The sequence below is a fragment of the Mauremys mutica genome, chromosome 3, assembly GCF_020497125.1.
Source record: "Mauremys mutica isolate MM-2020 ecotype Southern chromosome 3, ASM2049712v1, whole genome shotgun sequence".
In the NCBI taxonomy this organism is placed as follows: Eukaryota; Metazoa; Chordata; order Testudines; family Geoemydidae; genus Mauremys; species Mauremys mutica.
The window spans coordinates 75,958,464-75,976,276 of NC_059074.1; the positions used below are offsets into that span (position 1 = coordinate 75,958,464).

Consider the following 17,813-nt stretch of genomic DNA (forward strand, 5'->3'; position numbering starts at 1 on the left):
CCACCTTCACACTTGAGGGCTGGTGTGGGGGGTGGGTCCAGCTCCACATGCTGTGCCCACCACTAGCGCCAGCTCCGCATCTCCCATTGGCTGGAACTGTGCCAATGGGAGGTGCGGGGATAGGGCTCTCATGGCGTGGGCAACATGCAGAGTCCCCTGGCCACCCCTGACCCTAGGCATCAGAGGGACCTGCCTGGGGCAGGGGTGAGGTGGGATCCCAGTGGCGCTTACCTGGGGCGGCTCTGGGGAAGTGGTTGTCAGGTTCCTCTGGCACGTAGGGTCATGGGGCTCTGCGTGCTGCCCGTGCTTGCAGGCCCTGCTTCCGCAGCTCCCATTGGCCGCAACAGAGATGGCACTGGTGATGGGTGCAGCACGCGTACTGGAGACCCCCCTGCCCGCCACTGTGTCTAGCGGCCGCAGGGGCCTCCAGGCCACTTCCCGGGAGCTGCACGGGAGCCTGCCAGCTAGGGTGACCAATCCACTCCAGCCTCATGCCAAAATATCGGGACAAATGGCATCCCAACCGTACATTGGTTGGGACACGGGACAAACAACTATATATTGGGACAGTCCTGATTTTATCAGGACATCTGGTCACCCTAAAGCTGGGCAGCGGCCCAAATGGCTCCTGGGAGACATGTGCAGGCACAGGTGCTGCAATCGGGGCTATCACCCCTGCCCCCCGCCAGTGGGGAGCAGGAGTGGCAGAGCTCCTGTCTGACCCACACTTCTTTATTTACATGCCCCGAGCCAGGGTGAAAAACATGATCGCCGCACAGCATACAGCAGCCCCCTGGGAGAGCCCCTCCACCTGCCTCCCCCACGCTGCAGGAAGGTCACTGCTTTACTGCTCCACAGCCCTACCCGTTGTCTCCACTTCCCGCCATCCTTGCTTTTGGGGATTGTCTAAACACAGGATTTGCACCAGTTTATTTTAAATCTGTTTAAAATTGATTTAGTTAAACCTGTGAAAACTTTAGTGTGCTTTCAACCTAGTTATATCAATGGTACCTGTATATATTCTGACACATTAACCCAACATCGGAAATAAATCTGACTGTGGAAATTATAGAGGAATCTCTCTGCTAGCAACTTCAGGAAACATCCTTGCTAGATTTCATTTGAACCATCTTCTTCCTCTGTGAAGACATTCTTCATGAATCTCAAAATGGATTTATACCAGCATTTCTCAAATGCGGCCACCTGGGGCTTTTCTTGTGGCCACAGCATGCTGGGCTGTGATCTGGTGAGGGAAGGAAGAGGCAGCCTCTCACCCAGGACCGCTATCAGAGGTTGGGTCCTGCCCCCCCTCTGGAGCCACAAATGCTGGAGAAGGCTGCCAACAAGTTCCCCACCTTCCCACGGACAATGGGGTTGAGTTTTTCAGCTCTGGGGTGGCAGGCAGCGAGCTCCAGCCATGGGGCTTTAGGCTCCAGTTATGGGCCTTAGCTGCACGGCAGCAGACAGGCTCCCGCCCCTGGCTCATCCCTTCTCCACTGCTCCCCCCTCCCTCCTGCAGCCCCAGGGTTTGGCTGCACTAGCCAGGCTTCGGTCATGTGTCAGCAGGCTCCAGGCCATAGCTCACCACCCCTTCCCCATTGCCTCTGGCCCCTGCTGCCTTCTCCGACCCTGGGCTTCCACCATGCAGCGGGGGCTCCATCCCCCAGGCACAGGCTTTCAGGCTCAGGCCCAAGCTATGAAGTTCTGGCCCAGGGCCCCAGCTGTGTGGCAGCAGTGGGTGCTGACCCCAGGCTCACCCCCCTGCCCCAATTGTCCCTGCTGCCTCCCACGAACCCCCCATCGACTCCCCCCCCCTTGCACCCTGCTGCCTTCCTCTCCACCAACCCATCCAGGGCTTAATTTGTCTCAGAGCTAAGTAAGGCTATTTGTTAATATCACTTTTCACAGCAGACTTAGGAGCCAGCTAGGAGACTGTGCAAATGATATTAATATAAAAGTATTTCTTTTTACAGCAGCAGTTGCAGGAGCTAGCAAGTCTTTTAAAAACAAAAACACAAAAGAAATAAAAAAGACAAGAACATGCAAAGCACGCACCTTATGTTTCTATGTTTAGGCCCAGTAAAGAATGGAGACAACAGTACATTTTTATTAAGTGTGAAAACAAAAAACCCTACATAAATAAATTACAATGATTTGGACATGTATATGTGCATATTTGTTTTTCCTAAAGTTAACTAGTACTTTAAGAAAAATTGTCAGAGCAGCCACCAGCACAAGTGCGTGGCCATATTCTTAGGCCACCAAAAATTTTGTTGCAAGAACCCCTAGTTTAAACCATCTAGAGAGGTACCACTGACATGAACTTTACTGCTTGCCAGCTGCAGGAAAAATGTAGAGACCACAGACCATTATAGCTGGTGTTCATGGACTTGACAGAAGCCTTTGACTCCATCAAGAGAGAAGCACTGTAGAAAATCCTTCTGAAGTATGGATGCCCACCGATATTTATCACCATTCCTTGTCTCTTTCACAATGACTTGCAAGCAGTGATCCTTTGTAATGGATCTACTATGGTGCCTTTTAAGGTTAAGACATGCATTAAACAGGGCTGTGTTATTGCCCCAATGCTCTTCTCCATCTTCCTTGCTGTGATGCTCTATTTGATCACTAACAAGATTCCGGCAGCAGTGCAGCTAATCTATCAAATGGATGCTAAGCTGTTCAACCTCGGCCACTTCTGATCCAAAATCAAAACATCACTGACCTTCATCATTGAGCTTCAGTAGGGTGATGATGCTGTAGGGGCAATAACTTTGAGATTTCCTGTGTAAAATATTCCCCCCCGCCCCCAGGTTCCAGGCTCCTTTCCAGTACTGTTCTTTCCAAACTCAGGATTTGGGATGGAAGAGGGAGAAGAGGTATGTTACAATATCTGGGTAACTCCCACTTGGGGCCTCTTCTCCTTGTGCTGGAGTAGCCAGCTCAAGGTGGTGGTGGTGGGATTACTTTGTGTATTTCTCGAGCTCCTACTGGTGGGGGAATTTATTGGAGGTGTTCCACATATAGCAACTGCAGTGTCCACAGAAATAGTGGGTGCAACTGGTTGCTCAGTAGCTGAGTGAGCCACAACTGTCTTAGTCCAAGTTTCAGAGATTTCTATCTACCTCAGTCTGCAAGTCCCAAAATAATGGAGTCCACAAATCTCCCAAACATCTGGCCTCAGCAACCTACAGGCCCAATCTAATCACTTTTTGTGCAACAGCCCTAACCCCTCCAACCACTTTGCTGCTCAAAACTTCTGCCTGTATCATTCTGCCAACAGACCCAGCCAATCTAAAATGGCTGCATTCACGGTATCAAAATCTGTTGCTTGTTCATCACTGAGTGACATTGACTTTTTTACAAGAGATAGAAAGCCACATATAGACCCATACCCTCTTTTCCCAGGCTGCTCCTGAAGTCACTTTCTCAAGTGTTAACAAAAAAGCCTCAGGGTCATCCACTAGGCCCATTTTGCTCAGTGTCATTCCCATTGCCTGGTTATCACTCCCTATTGAGAGATTCACCAACTTCTCAAAGATCTATTGCTGCACGTGCAATTGGCCTGCAATAGATTACTGTAGGATTTGTTTTTCAGCTTGTTAAGATAGCAAGATCTGTTGAAACTCCTGTAGGGGTTGCTGTCATTCAGGGATTGGCAACCTTTGGCATGCGGCCTGCCAGGGTAAGCAACCTGGCAGGCTGGGCCAGTTTGTTTACATGCCACGTCTGCAGGTTTGGCCAATCGCGGCTCCCACTGGCTGCAGTTCGCCACTGCAGGCCAATGGGGGCTGCGGGAAGTGGCGGCAAGCACAGCCCTCGGCCCGCGCCGCTTCCCACAGCCCCCATTGGCCTGGAGCAGTGAACCGCAGCCAGTGGGAGCTGCGATTGGCTGAACCTGCGGACGTGGCAGGTAAACAAACTGGCCTGGGCCGCCAGGATGCTTACCCTGGCTGGCTGTGTGCCAAAGGTTGCCAATCTCTGCTGTAACTCCTACTACTCACCTAACCACCACAGTTCCTTCAGATTTCCCAGTCTGCCCACTTCAGCTTCCCTTTCCAGTCCTTCACATAGTGGAGTAGGAAATCCCAGGACAAGCTTCCAAATTGCATGAGGTTCCCTCATGCTGGCTTTCTCTTTGCAAGCAGTCCTCACACACCCTTGGTGAGTTCACTAGCAGTGCACTTTATTTACAGTGTCTTATGCAGACTTCATGTCCCATTACCAGGAGGTTTCTCCCAAGCTTCTACATCCCTCCTGTCACAGGGTCAGAGAGGTCTTACCTGAGATCTTGGGCGGTTTTACCTTTCCTTCTGTTGCCTGTCTCCCATTTAATAGTCCTTAGCTGATGAGCTGAATCACCCAGTTCTAATCAACTCTCAGTCTGGCCCATGTCGGGGTGCTTACAAAGTGCAGAGTGGTGAGTCAGCCCTAGGCTACTCCTACTGTGTTACAGGTTGGTTTTGTGTGTTTGCAGAGGACATCAAAGATGTATCTACATCTTATTAAACTATGTTGAATTACTTAGTATGAGCAGAGGATAGTAACAAAAGCTTGGACACAATACAGTGGTTGTACTGGATTAAGAATTTAAAAGTTTTGTTTCCGAGCTGTAGCAGGCAATGGGAAACACTGAAACTGTGGGTAAGATCATCAATGGATCTGATGCTAATTGAGAACATTAAACTAATACAGTGTTGAGAAATCAAAATGATGATAGAAAACAAGTAGCAATTAACACATCAACTTGGAAGCAGTAATCAGAATGCTCGAATCATGTGGTGGTGTTTGTTTTTTAGTGGATTATAATGTGCTAAAATAGATGAACAGGTCTTAGTGTGCTGCATTACTAGGAGGAAACCTAATCAGGAAATTTCTATTTTTGGAATATGGACTTATTGAAATAAGGAACAAGGGCCCAGATCTACAAAGGTACTTAGGAGCCTAAACCACAGACTTAGGAACCTAAGCCTCAGGCACTTACATTTCAGTTTTGGTTCCACTATGATCCACAAAACTTCTGCTGAACCCGGGTAGGTGCCTAAACTACTTGGAAGCCTAAGTTTTCAGGGTCAGAGTTTCCTAGCACCTGTTTTTGCATTTGGGCATGCACATTGCTGTCTCCATCTAGGCAGCTGCACACCTAACTCCTGCCTAGGTCCCAGAGCAATTCACAACCTCAGAGGAAGATAGGCAGCTGAATGCCTAAGTCACATTCAGGGCCCAACCCAATAGGTGCGCTTACAGACTGGATTAGGTCCCATTCAAAATTTGGCCACCTGAGATGAAGTTGCCCACCTTATTACTTTTAGCGCAGGGGTTAGAGCATTCACATGGGATGTGGGAGGAATAGGTTCAATTCCCCTCCTCTCTGCCAGAGGGGGAAAAGGATGTGAATAAGGGTTTCCTGCCTCTCAAGTGAGTGCTCCAACCACTGAGCTATGTAGTATTTTAGAGGGTTTCCCCATTCTCTCCTATTGAAGTTGTGCCACTGTGGCTAATGAAAAAAGGTTCTAATAAAGGATTTGGGACTAATGCATAAAAATTAAGTGCTTCCTTACTACATTTTTTGAGATAAAAGGGACACACCAATAGCCACAGTGAATTCTATCTACACAAAGAGGACAGAGACAGGACAAAGAGAAAGACAGTAGCTGCAGTCCTTAAGAAAATGCCTTTGTACAGTAAAAAGAGGAAAAAAATAAAATGAGGAAAAGAGGGCAGTAGAAGTAACCCTTTCATGAAACCAAAAAAACCTTCATTTGAGAGAAGCCTTACAGTGCTTAAACATGGGGGACAGACAGGACTCTCTATGATACTCTTGTACCACTTTATTCATTTTGCTGATGAAATTTTTAAAAAGTCATGAAATGTTAAAGTGCATTTCCATGTACCGGGCTGCCCAGAGAGGGGGGCAAGTGGGGCAATTTGCCATGGGCCCCAGAGGGGCCCCCACAAGAGTTTTTTGGGGGCCCTGGAGCGGGGTCCTTCACTCACTCCGGGGGCCCTGGAAAACTCTCGCGGGGCCCAGGCCCCCAGAGCTTCTTCCGCTCCGAGTCTTCAGCGGCGGGGGGTCCTTCCGCCGGACTCCCCACTGCCAAATTACCGCCGAAGCAGGACCCACCACCAAAGTGCCAGGTCTTCTGCGGTAATTCGGCAGGGGGGGCCCCCACCACAGGTCTTCGGGGCACTTTGGCGGCGGGTCCCGGAGCAGAAGGACCCCCTGCCTCCGAATTACTGCCAAAGCGGGGCCTCCCGCCACCGAAGACCCCAGGCCCCCTGAATCCTCTGGGCGGCCCTGTCCATGTAACAATGTAAACACTAGAAAGCCAGAAAACAATGCAGCAGGCTCACGCAACATACATCTAGGCTAGGTGGTAAGTACTAGTCCACTACCAGTAGCAAGGTTTGAAAAAATGTGTTGACATTCACCTGTTTCTTCTAGTTCAAACAAAATGTCCTCTGGTGCTAGGTTTACATTTGTATTGCCACAAGTTCACTGCCTCACTAATAAATCAGATTCCACACCCTAAATAAAATCAATATTGACACTTCCTCCCATAACATATGTTGGGTTAACTCAAATTAATTCTGGACTTTTCCTTCCTCTTCTTCACATGGGTAAACATGCTGCTTGCTAATCCTTGCTGGAAAAGCAGCAGCAGCTTTGGCTACTCTACTCCCCTGAACTTAAGAGAGAATGCTGCTCTGTCCTCTTTGTAGGAATGTATTACTGAAATACAAGCCATAATTGGCTATTTACCCCATAAGGGGCCCAATAAGTATGATTTCCTGATCAGGCCTAGGCATTTTTGTCTTCTAGCTCTTCAATCGACTACTGGGTCTATTGGTGAGCTTGGGATAGGATACACAAACTATTTAAAACCATTCTGTGGAACCTAATATAGTCAGTTCTACTGGAGGTGAGATGGATGCAGGGATCAGACATCTTCTGCTGGCTCTATGCCTTAATTGAAACTCTTGAAGCAGGTGCAGAAATTAAGAGTTTAACTACATAATCATTCAAGGACAAGGTTGGTTGTAGGCCTCCTCAGATAGTCGTGCCTATGGATTTTTCATTCTTAGATTCTCTGTATACCTTAATGGTCTCTGTAGCTGCAATCACTAATATTTAGGTGCTTTCTTCAGCCGTCTAAACATGCATGGAGAGGTCCATGGTAAACAGCATGGAGTCTTCTGCTCTTGTTGGAAACTCTGGTAATTGAATTTGTAAGTAATTTATTTCCTCCCTCATCATCATGATGCCAATTATAACAGAAATTATTTGTGAGGGAGGGCTGTGTAGTCACAGTCTCAATATGTTGGCTCTCTGGAATCTGGTTTTAGTTTCAAAAGACAAACTGGATGAGGACAACTGCTAAGAGGCCCCTGGTCTCACAGAAGTTTGTCTTGGTGATGAGGACATACAAGAGGCCTTTTCACTTTGGAGTGCTTTCGGGCCTTCTGTAACCCCACCTCCCCAGGTAGGTTCATAATGCTCAACAAGGCCAACAAGCTAGTAATCTGTAAGAGTAAAGTGGTAAAACCTCTTTGAGGAGTCCATGTTCCTGAAGGATTCCATGGCAGAGCTGTCAAAGAATCCTGGCTCAAAGATAGAAAGGAGGCCTTTCATGCTGACATGCAGGAAGGTTTCTCAGGACTCAAAACTGAACCTCAGGCTTGAAGAGAATCAAAATTTTGTGTATCAGACTTCAGCAATTAGTTTGCATAAGATGAGGAAGAACAATGCAGATGGGAAATTTGAAAGAAGAGCTAGCCCTCCACGACAACTTTAGGATGTATAGTCGATAACTACACCAGAAAAACAATTACTCGTACCTCCTTTATGGCATAAGGACTAGTGCTTATGTTGTCGTCATTTTTTTATATTTATTTACTGCATTAAAATATTTATTTACAAAAAGTACAACAGTCAAAATTTTCACTTAAGCTGAGTACGATATATATGGATGGTCTATTCAGTCTTTCTACTTCTATATGCTATAGTTTTAAATAAGACAGTTAGTAAGTGGCAGCCTTGAAAAGGTCCCTCAGAGCCAGAGAAGGTTGTAATGTACACCTCTACCCCAATATAACACGGTAAAGCAGCACTCCAGGAGGGTGGGGCTGCGCACTCCGGTGGATCAAAGCAAGTTCGATATAACACGGTTTCACCTATAATGCGGTAAGATTTTTTGGCTCCCAAGGACAGCGTTATATCGGAGTAGAGGTTACTAACCATATACCAGAAAATTTGCAGAACCTCAGTACATAAAAATCTGTAACATTAGTAATGTCCTTTGTTTGACTACATCTGACTGATTCATCTATCTGCATCCAGTTTGAGTTTTCAGACAACAGTTCAGGTCCCAACAGTCTCCCAGTCTTCTTCAGGAGTTTACCAACTGTGCTATTTCACTTATCTTCACATATACCCAGCCTGAGAGTGTTAGTGATGTTAACATAGCATTCAGGCCTGTATATTTGCCTGAGATAGAATTTTGGGTTTTCTTTGCCCGTTTGACTTATAATATTCTTACTAACCTGTGAACAAAAACAAAGACATTCTGTGTTGCATCGGTCCACAACCAGAAGGGGTTTATAGCACAAAGAAAAAAGATAAGGAAGAGAGTTAAAGTTGCTGGTTTTAATGGGAGTTTAATATACATGATGGTTTTGACTTCTACCTCAAGGCAAGGTCAAGCAACCAGTTGGGAGGGACAAAGGAGGTGGGGGGGGAGTGAGGCGTAAGAAACACTAAAAAGCCAAAGAAATGGTGACCCTGGCCAAAATACAACCTCACTCCCTACCCATCCCATGGGATACAAAAGAGGTGGTACCGAAGCTCCAGATTCTTGACCCTCCAAAAACGGAACATGACCATAAACTGTAAGGGGTGGTGCTGGGGCATGCACTACAGGTATAATTGAGCATGCTAAAAAAAGAGCTGGGGGAAGGAGGGGGAGAAGAGGGGAAGAGGAGAAAACAAAACTCTACTGATGTACAAAGCTATGGATATGCTTGCTTGCTTGACCCCAATAAACACTGCATTGCTTGCACTTCAGACTCTGGTCTTCTTTTTGTCTGCATGACAATAACCAAGGGAGGATGAGGGGAAGCCCTAACAGGGAGGATACTATTTTCATTCCACCCCAGCCTTAATTTGTGGACTTGGGTTTTAAAGAAACCCCATAACATTTACTCCATACACTTAAAAATGGTGTTTCCTTTTCCCTATTGCACAAATCTTTTTAAATTATTTTAATCTGTGTCTGTTTAGAACAGGCAGAAGCCTGCACACTTCTAAACTAATAGAGCATCCAAATTTAGAATTGTCTTTATTTATACAACCCCCCCATTATATACTTACCCACAGAATTGTTTAAGATCACATCTCCTCCATCTATAAAATTATACTTGGCATTCTTATTTACCCTTCTCATTCAAACATGCTCATAAGAGAACTCTCTTATAAAACACGATGAAGTTTAATGTTCGTGAATGTCAACAATGTAACAAAATTAATGCCAATGTACTGCTAGTAATAGATGTTCTGTATATGCTATTTAGCTAGATCTATGGAATTTTTAAATACAGCAGTACTGTAGTGTGCTCTCTTTATTGGCAAGTCACTACCAATATCAGTGCAGTTGTGTCAAATAATGTAATTTCCATAAGTACAGGATGTGACAAAATTCCAATTGTTGGTAGAGTATATAAACCTTTCACATTTTTTTTTAAACTGAACAGATAATATAAGATCTGGACTGAAAACCAAATGCAGTGCATCATGGAAGCTGTATTCCACAGTAGTGTATCTTAAACTTAATTGTAGCTGATTGGAAAAAAAAAAAAAGAAAAAAAAAATCTACGCATTCCCAAATGTCTAAACTGTCAAGATAACCAACTCTTCACAAAATTCTCCCTTCTAAAGGGATAGTCTATTGAGAGCAGAGTATTATCTATTATTCTATATTCCAACTAGTATTAAGTAGCGTTTGAACACAAAATAGAAGTGGTTGATTGAGGAATATAGTTCCAAAGCTGAACATTCATGGTGCACATAATCAGTTACTTGCACATATTCCTACTGGTGCTCGGTTGGGTTTAGCATATCTCATATTACAGAATGATCTATATTTTACACAGTATATGTTACTTGATAGTCCAAAAAAGAAAGAGAACTGTAAAAATGTTAAGACATTTTCATCTAAAGAAAAAAATAATTAGAAGTCTATTCCTTTTTCTCCCCAACCCCACCCAATTGATTAATCTTAAATCCCTGGACCAAAACAAAACCAAAACCAAAAAACCTCACATACTTTGAAAAACGATAGATGTTAAAAAATTTTCAAAGTACTTTTTAAGATTTGTTATACAAAAAAACAGCTGCTTTTTAAAAAAAAAGTACTATCTATATTTTAACACGTAAAATTAAGGTGCAAGAATTTTAAACAAAAATGAACTAAAGAGCTTTATTGACACCACAGTACATTCAATAGTAATTTTAAGAACATTACAGCTGAAAGAGAATGGCATGTTTTATATTCTTATTAAGCACTACTGTTTCTGAAAAAATTGCAATACAAAGAAACCCTATTATTGAACTGAGCAGCATTTGGAAAAAAATACACCTATTTACAGTTTAAAAAAGGATTCTGGTTTCACCTACACAGCCACAATGTGCCTCTATAATGAGACAAGCCCTTAAAACTCATGGAATTTTTTAATGTCATATCACTGGTGCCACATCGTTCCTCAGCGTTTACGACGAGGAGGGGTGGTTGACCTGAAAAATAAAGGGAAAGGGAAAAAAGTTAATGGGGAAAGACACCCCTGCCCCAAAACCACACATACTTTAGGCTTAACAATTAGTAATTGTAAAAGACTTCCCAAAATTACTTTTGCCCAAGACAACAATTATAACGAATACCGAATTTTATTTTAAAAAATACTTTTATATGTTGTACACAGGAAGACGAATAGTAAAAAAAAAATAATCAGACAAAATACTTAAAAAGTATACTACCTTGATCGTGACTTAGACTTGTGTTTGCGGCTTGCCTTCTTACCAGACCTTTGAGATTTCTCCATGGATCGTGACCGACTATGCTTTGATTTCTTAGCCTTCTTTTCTTTGCTGCTTCCTGGTGATTCAGAACTGCTCCTGACACTAGATTCAGAGTCTGAATGTCTTTTACTATCTTTGGTAGAACTTTTTTTGCTTTCCTGTCTAGAATCCTGTCTTAAAATTTTAGCAGACATTGAATTGCTGCGAGAGAGAGCTCTTTCACTATCTCTTTTTCTCTTTAACCTACTTTCATCATGATTGCCAGACTTACTGTCTTTTTCTTCTTTTCTTTGCTTCTCTTTTCTTTTCTCCTGGTCTCTCTCCCGTTCTCTGTTCTTCTTCCTATCTTTATCTATGCTCCTACTTCGTTCCTTTTTCCTCTCTTGATCTTTACCATCACCCTTGTGTTTGTGCCTATTTCCACTAAGACTTCTATGCTGGTCATCACTTTTACGCCTATCTCGACTCCTGCTGCGACTAGCACGACTAGCTCGCCTATCCCTTGAGTGACTACTGCTTCTATGCTTCTCCCAACTTCTTTCCCGGGAAGGACTACGATTTTTTCGTCTCTCCCCCTTGTCCATGCTATTTCTACTAGACCGTCTCCTTTCTCTTATCTTTTCCCTACTTCTACTCCTCTCTCTCCTATTTCTATGAGAATAACTCCTACTTCTGCTGCGCCTAATTTTATGTGCTGGAGATCTACTGTGACTACGTCTCTTCTTCCTTTTAGGAGAGGAAGACCGTGAAGAACTGCGGCTACTACCTGAGCTTGTACTATATGATGTACTAGACACAGTACTGCTGCTACTACTGCTTCTACTGTTGCTGCTAGTGGTACCACTAGTTGAACTTCTTGACCTACTCCTTCCTGTTCTCTCTTTTTCTTTAACCTCTTTTTTGGGTTCTATATCTGGTGCAGTTTCACCTGGAGATCTTTTCTTTTCATTAAACACATCATCCTCTGTTTCCTTCGCTTCCTGTGGTGCTGAATTGCTATTTTGCTCTTTATTAATGAATTCATTCATCTCTTTTGCAATTTTTTCATTTTGTAGTTTTTCTTCTGGAAAAGCATAAGAAAGAAAAAAACCAGAAATAAATGCCAAATAATGTGGTACAGATACATGGCAAGAGAACAAATGTGCTGTCCTTCTTGGCTAAGGAACATGTTCCTAGACCACCTTAGTCATTTTTAGGAAACAATTCACTTGCCACCATCCTCACTACACCACCATCTTCAAGTTCCAAAAAAATCCCCCCACCCAGTGCTTAATACTGTTTAACATATAGGATTTAATTCACAAGCCTGTAATGACAGGGAGCTGCATTGGATGACCTAATTTTATGACACTATAATTTAGAAGTGATTTCTAAAACCTGCTTTCTGATTTATTTTTTTTTAAAGGCGAAACAGGCGATATTTTTAACAGTTTTGGATGCTATTTTTGTTTACATAACTCAATTTTGGCAAGTGATTAATTCATACTTTATGTTCATATTTTAAACATATCTGAACTTGGTGCATATGAGTAAGAGAAACCATTCTGTTTCCATGACGACAAAATCACCTCAAAGCGATAGGTACTGCAAGACGTGTTAACTTCTCCATTCCACCCTGACAGACCACATCTCTAGAAAAGGATAGTGGAGACTCCATACTCACGCATTCAATCATTAGGTTCTTTGTTGAGACTAATTAGCAATGTTGTGGAGGGAGAGGGAGCATGATTCTAGTGGACATCTGTCCACTAGAACCAAGACTAAAGGCTTGTCTATACATGGAGTTGATCCTAAGTAACTCCATGTATTGATGTTATCTGGAATAAGACTGTTCACACATGGAGTTAATCAGGAACAACTCCATGTATAGACAAGCCTTCAGCATACCAGACTGCTGACAGATCACTACCAGTATGGACCAAAGTCAAACTGGTGACATGAAAGTAAAAAGGTTATATATCCCATTTCCAAGTTCCCCAAATCATCCAGACCTTCCATATATTTTATTTTAAAATAGCCCTTAAGCACGAAAAATAAATACTTATCATGAACTGTATAAGGTTTTTCAGTGCATTATACACATTTTAAACATATTAAAGGATTAAGATACCTTTAAGGGGTAAAAAATAATTTTAGAATACTTTTTCCCCTTCAATATAATTTTTTTTAAATAGCAGAACAAGACACTGTTACATTAAATGAATACATCACCAAAAATCTCAGCTATCCAGAAAATCTGTACGTGCTCACCTTTTACAATTCAATTATAATCAACTCTGATATACAGCACACACAGATGTGGAGTAACAAGATATGTTTGTTTCAGCTGCATGTTGGGGGGCAACCGTTGCCCCCCAAAATTCTACATAAAACTGAGTCGGCTGTACCTCACTGATCACAGATAAGGATTATAGTTGTGATCCAAAAATGCACTCAACCAGGGTAAAGCAGTTCTGTTGCAATAAAGCTTTTTTTGTCTATTTATGATAGGAAACATCAATTTACTGCTCTATCTGGTGATAACTTAGTCTGGCTAAATAGCTATGCACAACTCCATTGTTTGCTTGCTGTGACAGTTTAAATGGCAAAGTGAATACCTCAGAAGAGAAGTGTTTTCTAGCTAATGGGCTTGGGCCCATAGCTTTAATATTGCCTTTAAATGGGGAATATTACATGATGAGCAGAAGACTAAAGAAAAATAGTATTGTTTTCATGTAAATATCCTAATATAAATACAAATAAAAGCAGGGGAAGAGAAACTGAAAATTTAAAGAGGCAACATGGTTTCTAAACAGAAAGAGTTTAAAAGCCACACAAAACTTCGTTTGAGATACACAGATGCAATAAGTAAGTGTGTGTTCATGTAAGAACTGCCTTATGAAGAGACCATCTTTTACAGGGGTGGGAAAAAACCCAGGAGAATGAAGTGATCTGGAAGAGTTTTTGGATCATTTTCACTTCAAGCTTCACAAAAAAACCCACCTTCTTGAATATTCAGCAATGACAAAGGTTCTGTGTTTGCTCATGTTTAACTAGAAGTAATCGAGAAGGCCAGGAAATTATTATAAGGACCACCTTGAAAACAAATTTAAAATATCCTTTCAAAATTCCATAGTTTCAATATTTTTCCTCAGGGAGACCTCTTCTCCCTCATGTGACCACAATACAGATCACTTCCACATTCCTCTCCTTTGATATATGCACTTAATACACCTAAAAAGAGAGGAATGGAAACTAAATGTTGAGATATCACACCTCTTTATAAAGAACGGCTGATCCAGGTCAGCTTCCAGGCCTTTAAACAAAAAGGAGAAAATGTCCAACTTCAACGCAACATGAAATAAATATGCCAGTGATACACTGTTTGAACTTTAACTTCCGTGCCACCATCAGATCCTGACTGAAATAATGAATTGCCTACAGCCCCCTTTTTTAAGCAAAATGATTGGTAAACATTATTCTCTGCCTACATCCAGTGAACTTACCCCACTCTGAGACTTAAGTGAGCCTCTCACCCATGCATGTACCAAGCACCACTGCTCTCCAGGCAGGAAACACAGAAGTAACTCCAGCAAATTGTCTTGTGCTGTAACCATCATGCATGAGGGGGGACTTAATATCCAAAGTGTTAGGAGAGGTAGGCCAGAGAGAGCTCTGATCAAGGCTATGTTCTCCGAAACTATAGTTGGAGTGACTGAATATGAAAACTGGAACCGACACCAAGTTATGAAGATACACATGTAAATATATCTAGTTGCATAATCTGAGATCCTGAAAGGAACACTTTAGCAGAGTATCTAACCTGGAAGTGTTTTCTGCAATGGGACAAGGAACTTTTGGCTGGTTTTGAGAACCCAAAAACCCAAAGGAACGTCTTACTGTTTGAATGAATGAGTATGTGAATGCAGGCCTCTTGTAGAATTCCTTCCATTTGACTTGCTGAATCATGGACAATTGAGTCTCCGAAATTAGATTGGCACACAGAAAACAGAGTTCACTTTTTTCATATTTAGAATAGAGTGGAACCCAACAGGTGCCTTAGGCTACAAAAAGCAGTGAATATATCTCTACATCTGCTTTAAGAAATTGCATATCCTGGGTCTTACTTTCTTCAAGGATTGAGCAGTCACAAATCACTCCAAACCAACTTTCAGCAGTTTGAAAGAAGATAATCCCTCTGGCTGAGGACTGCTCAGCTTTCTCTCAGAGACCCAAGTTGCAGTATGATTTTCTTTGGGGGAAGAGGGGGAAAAACCCTAAGGCAAACAAGCAACATAAAAGTCTAACTATCCACAAAGAAGCATCCTATGCTAATCTAGCCCTAATGAAGTGACAAGAGAAAAATTCTAAAAGGCAGGGAAAGGGGGAAATCCCCAAAAAATCATAGCTTATCCAGCACCAAGTTTTCACCATCTAGTGAGAGAGAGAACCAGACTGCCCCTTTGAAATGGGGAATGACATCACAAGAGTTAAAATATTTTTCATGTATTTAGAATGTATATACAAAATTCTTCATCTGCACAAGCTCTTTTCTTCATCCACTAGTAGGCTGACATATATCCACTGTGTAGCCTGACAAATAGGTTTGGAGAATGGTTCTCAACCTGAGAATACTTTGTAAATGTACACTATTTCAAAGATCCTTGTGCAATGCAGTCCTTGTAAAATTAATTCGCATGTGAAGGGACAACGTAAGGCGTATGTCCCACTTTAAAGAACAGTGGAGAAAAGGCTTCATATGGTCCCTCTCCAGAGGGGTGAATTTTACCCTAAATCAGGGTTGATATGTTAAAGGAATTTACTTTTGAAAACTATCTGTAGAACCCTGAACATATACAAAATTTGTATCTGCATCTGATCTGCAAAAACAATTTGTGGATATCCACAGATATAAATCGGATATCCATGGATTTGCAGGGCTCTATCTGTTGTGATTTGCTCTTTTAAAACTAAGAAAGTAAATAAATAGTCTATGAAGAACATATATAATGGATTTTACAAGCAGGAAAGAAAAAAAAAGGACACAAAACCAGTTTTTGGCAAAGTATCTCAAACACATTTCTGAGCAAAACTTTAGAATTAAGGAACATCATTTTTATATAAGGCTCCATATGTTTTAGCATATATATATATATCACTACCCCACACATATTCCACTAAGTTGTAAAATGTATGCATGCATATGTTTTTACAGCAGGAACACATTTAAGTGACTTACCTTCTAGCTGTTTTTCTAGTAATAGTTGCTGTTCTCTCTCTTTTCTCCAAAATGCTTCCTGTTTTTGCCTGATTCTGTGTCGTAGTTCCTCATCATCAGTATCAGATGATTCAGAGCCTCTGTCACTCCTCTCATCTTCACTGTCTCCTGATCCATAACCACCCAGTCCACCTGCGTGCATAAAGCCCAGTCTATCACGAGGAAAGATTAAGCCTTGTTCTTAATATTTCTGTGGGGCAAAGAGGAGAGTACATTGCCCTTCTTTCACTTTCTCTTCTCTGAAGAAGCCACTTATTCTTAGGGAAGTGCCAATGCTGGTTGACTGAAGTGTTCAAGGCCCCCATTTCTGTACTGATGCTTATTATCTGGGTTTACTCCTTCTGGAACAGCTTGTCTATTTCTCAGCAAGCAACCACTGTGATCATGGCACTTTTCTCATTGTATGGAAGGGCAAAAAAAGCTCCATATAGAGCCAGTAACAATGCCTTCCCATGTATCAGCAAGCGCACAGACAAAGCAGTGAAATGCCTGGGACCCTGTCCCTGAAGACATCTCTGCAATGACTTCGGCAGCCTTCAGTTGTCCAGGGTTTAGAATTCCTGAATGCCATATCAACTTTTCTACTGTGGTTTAGAAAATACTGTACGTCAAAAGGTACAGAGATGGAATAAAAATGGGACTTCCCTCGCCCCCAAAAGAAAGATCTGAGTATATACACTGGACTGATACAAAGTAACCTTAAACATCTGAGACAGAGGCATTTTACTTTCTTTCCATTTGAGTTTCTCTTAATCTTTATTACAATTAGTTTAAAAACAGATGAATAATTGGGACAGAGAACATTTCACCTTATGTAAAGGAGTTCAACAAAGTTCGCAATATCGTGTAATCAGCACATGATCATTGACATTTTATTGTAGCACTGCTACTAGACTATGGTAAGATGACAACATTGGGAAAGAGCTTTTCCTATTACATCTCAGAACGCAATTCTACGTTTCACATCCTGGACATCTTCAGATTGATAATCGTGGACATGGGAGCTTTAGTAAGTGTGTAGTTTTTCAATGAAAGTATACATTTATTCTAAACATTTGAATAGGCTTTTTCTGCAAATCAGAGCTTTACATTTTTATCAGTTATATTGTCAACTGTTACCCACGGTTAATATAGGCTGGACCAAAACGGGACTAATGCATAAAAATAGTCATCTTCCTTCAAAAAAGATTGTAGTTTGCTCCTGGAACAATTTAAAAACCATCCTATTAAGATTAGTTATCGAGTAAACTATCTAGCCAAAAAAAAGTAAGTGTACTTCTCATGTGTTTACCTAGTTTACAAACTTAGGCAAGATTCTGATACTCTACTCATATGATTAGTTCCTTACTCCACAAATTAACCCTCTGAAATCTGTGGGATAACTTATACAGTAAGGTTCTACCCAACATGAGTAAAGGTAGCAGAATGACCCTTAATTATTAGGGTAATTACAACCTAGTTTCAACACACAATTTCTGGAAATGC

General features: G+C 42.1%; 1 protein-coding gene across 1 annotated transcript in view; it reads right to left on the bottom strand.

The window, feature by feature from the left end:
- Nucleotides 1-10,461: 10,461 nt before the first annotated feature.
- Nucleotides 10,462-17,813, bottom strand: part of PNISR (PNN interacting serine and arginine rich protein) — a 29,279-nt gene continuing 21,927 nt past the window's right edge. Inside the window, exons 10-12 of the mRNA XM_045010621.1 lie at nucleotides 16,290-16,460; nucleotides 11,030-12,134; nucleotides 10,462-10,789 (exon numbers count right to left, since the gene is read on the bottom strand). Of these exons, the coding sequence (XP_044866556.1) occupies nucleotides 10,759-10,789; nucleotides 11,030-12,134; nucleotides 16,290-16,460 (1,307 nt within the window). The 3' untranslated portion in view covers nucleotides 10,462-10,758. The remainder of the gene's footprint in view (nucleotides 10,790-11,029; nucleotides 12,135-16,289; nucleotides 16,461-17,813) is intronic.